This window comes from Atractosteus spatula, chromosome 25, assembly GCF_055471065.1.
Source record: "Atractosteus spatula isolate fAtrSpa1 chromosome 25, fAtrSpa1.hap1, whole genome shotgun sequence".
NCBI classification, from domain to species: Eukaryota; Metazoa; Chordata; class Actinopteri; order Semionotiformes; family Lepisosteidae; genus Atractosteus; species Atractosteus spatula.
In genome coordinates, this window is record NC_142730.1 from 10637828 (window position 1) to 10640739 (window position 2912).

At 46.3% G+C, this 2912-nt stretch overlaps 1 protein-coding gene across 1 annotated transcript; it reads left to right on the top strand.

Annotated features, from left to right (window-relative positions):
• The first annotated feature begins 715 nt into the window (after positions 1 to 715).
• On the top strand, positions 716 to 2144 carry LOC148815405 (fish-egg lectin-like). The gene is made up of 4 exons (XM_088905728.1): positions 716 to 764; positions 1150 to 1395; positions 1573 to 1915; positions 2003 to 2144. Exons 1-4 carry the CDS (start codon positions 716 to 718, stop codon positions 2142 to 2144), a joined length of 780 nt encoding a protein of 259 aa, XP_088761854.1.
• The last annotated feature ends 768 nt before the right edge of the window (positions 2145 to 2912 follow it).

Sequence of the window (2912 nt, forward strand, 5' to 3'; positions counted from 1 at the left end):
GCCTTTTTGCTGGGACAGAGATAAACATATTCTTAGAACATCCCATGGCCTTGACTCGCTGGGTACAATCACAGTTTGTTCTAAGAATCCAGCTGCTTTTACAACACAGCTCTGCCCGTAAACGGACATATTTAGGATAAAACACTTTTTTTCAGTAACTTTCCATTACATCCCATAGAGAAAATCCGCATGGAAGACATGCAAGCTCCACACAGCAGGAAATTCAGTTGGACATCAACCCCAGGAACTGTGAGGCTACAGTCCTAAAATCCACACCACTGTGCTATCCAAATGGAATATTTCAATCTAGGGCCCAGATATTTTCCTCTAAGTGCTCAGAAAAATTTAATCTTTAATCTGGGACTATTTGTCTCGTTATCTAATTTAGACCACCCCTGACCTGCACTACTGGAGGATGTCCCTGCTGATACTAGTACTAATCCAGCTCGTGACTATCTGAAGCACTGGGCTTCAATTTCAGTTTTTGTCGCCATGATTCCCAAACCCTGAGGATAAGGTCTATGGAAAGAATATAATTAATGATGTCTTCTGTAATTGATACTTGAGTGATTCAATCAGCAGCTCGTTATGGTTCACAATTTAACACCTGGTTAGACAGGTGTGTGTAGGACCTGAAGCCCAGCAGTCTTGAGTATATAAAGGTCACCGGGGGCTGCTTATACTATACATAAGGTTTGTGTGATCATTCATCAACATGGAAGGGAGAAGCTGTGTGTTGTGTTTGCTTGTGGGATTCTTTCTAGGTAAGGTTTGGGTTTATTGCTTTGACTAAAAGGGGCAGCACAAAGGCAGATGGGAGGATTAACTGCATGCTGCTAGTATTTAAGGATTTCAGTATAGTTATTTGATCTTGAGTAGAGATGTTGCCTGAGTGTTAAATCCATGACTTGGATGTTTGTGTGCTCTTGAAATTCTGCAAGCCTTTGATTCTCTGTGCATTGAGCTCTGTTCACTTGTGGCTGTTGCTGATTCATTAATGCCCTATTGGCTTGTTACTTCTGTCCTCGTATATTGACTTAGTCCCTCAGTGTCAGATGCTTATGATCCCTTAAATGTTGCCTTAATGCTGCCTTAAACCCAGGCTGCTTCCACGTGATCATTGACCCAGTGGTGTCCTCTCCTTCCCAGTGTCTGTAGCTGAAGCCCTGCAGTGTCGGGCTGTGCCTGGCAGTCTGAAGCAGATAGATGCTGGTGCTGGAAGAGTGTGTGGAGTCGACAATGCAGACAACCTGGTCAGCTACCAGGGCAACAGCTGGGTCTCTCTGGCCATGAAGGGGAAACATGTGAGTGTGGGGCCAGCAGGACTCTGGAGTGTGAGTCTCTCAAGCCTTGTGTTTAAGTGGCTTCGGGGAAGGTGGATCCAAGTGCAACCAGGTGAGGCTGCAGCTGATCTATATAGGTTAGAAATGATAGCTTTCATGTTTATCCATGGATAGTGGCTGCTTTCAGCCAGAACATCTTTCACTCCTCAAGTGTTCATGACCTCATACTGAGGAATGAGCACTGCACTACCCCCTGCTGAGAACAGCTGTTTTTTGCTCTCCTCTGCAGGCTCCCTCATCCAGATTGATGCTGGTGGAGACAAGTTTGTGGTTGGTGTCAATGCTGCCAATTCCATCTTCTGCCTGAACAGCGGGCCTGTGCTGCAGTATGCTGGCCAGGGCAACATCCCCTGGATTCCTGTTGTGGGCTCCCTCAAGTACTATTCCTGTGGGCCTTTTGGCTGCTGGGGAGTGAACAGGTTGGACCAGATCTTTGTCAAGCTGGATGTGAGTGGGGATTCCTGCAAAGGCTCCGACAGGTGGTACCCCATCCAGGGCTCCCTGTCCCTGGTGGAGGTGGGCTCAGATGGCAGTGTGTATGGGGTGGACAGGAATGGAGTGGTCTTCAAGAGGTGAGCTGGGGGAGGGGTTAATGCACATGGTTGCATGAACGACTGTCCTAATTCTAGGCTGCTCTAACCCTGTTCCTTTTCCTGCAGGGTTGGTATTGATGCCTGTAACCCCTTTGGCAGGAGGTGGTGGGCTCTAAGGGCAGCTGGTGTGGCCAGGCATGTGTCCTATGACCGAGGAATCCTCTGGGTTGTGTGCAAAGATGGCCGAGTCCAGAGGTGCCAGGTCTGAGCAGCCTGGGTGGTCTGGTCCTGAGTGGGAAGTGACAGACATGACTAGGCTGCATGAAGGATTCCGAGTGGAATGAGGCATTAATGCCCGTCTTGTTATTCTGTGCTGCAATAAAAATGCCTGGAAAACCCTGTTCTTCTGTGGTGTCTAATTCATTAACTTCAAATTGGTTAATGAACTTAAAACCAGTCCTCCTGATTTAATGAGGAGGACTACCTGGGATGTCACATAAAGCTCTTATCCCACATGGCCCTTTGCCTGTAATAAGCTAATAATGAAACATATCTAGTCTCTTTCCACAGTAGCTTAGTCCCACTTTTGTGCATGAATGGATTAGCTAAAATGCTACTATGTTTCTGGGGGAGCATCACTGATTGGTCTTTTCCAGTGGCCCTAAACAGGGATGTAAGTTGAGGCTGTGACTGGAGTCTTCAAGGCCTTTCACTCTCTTAACCCTAAACCACTCCAGTGTAATGTTTGTTTCCATAATGTGTTGGTGCAAAGCACTTGGTCTTAACTTTCTATTACATCCCTAACCATGTTGACTGGGTGCTTTCAGTTTTTTTTTTTCACACAGCTGAGTTCATCTTCATGGTTGAATCCTCACCTGAGGTTTAGCTCAAGTTCAGGTGTAATACTTCATTGCTGTAACTAGTTGAGTGGGATGTGGTTTGGTGAACTTGTACAATTTCAAATGCAGTTGCCATCTGAATACCTGCAACACATGCCACAAAAATAACACCTATTAGTACTTTACTGAGTTGTGTG

Excerpts from the sequence above, each read along its gene's own strand:
- LOC148815405 (XM_088905728.1), top strand. The coding sequence starts at position 716 with ATGGAAGGGAGAAGCTGTGTGTTGTGTTTGCTTGTGGGATTCTTTCTA. Across the intron at positions 765-1,149 it reads GCTTGTGGGATTCTTTCTAG|TGTCTGTAGCTGAAGCCCTG; the intron begins GTAAGGTTTGGG and ends TCTCCTTCCCAG. Across the intron at positions 1,396-1,572 it reads GTGGATCCAAGTGCAACCAG|GCTCCCTCATCCAGATTGAT; the intron begins GTGAGGCTGCAG and ends TCTCCTCTGCAG.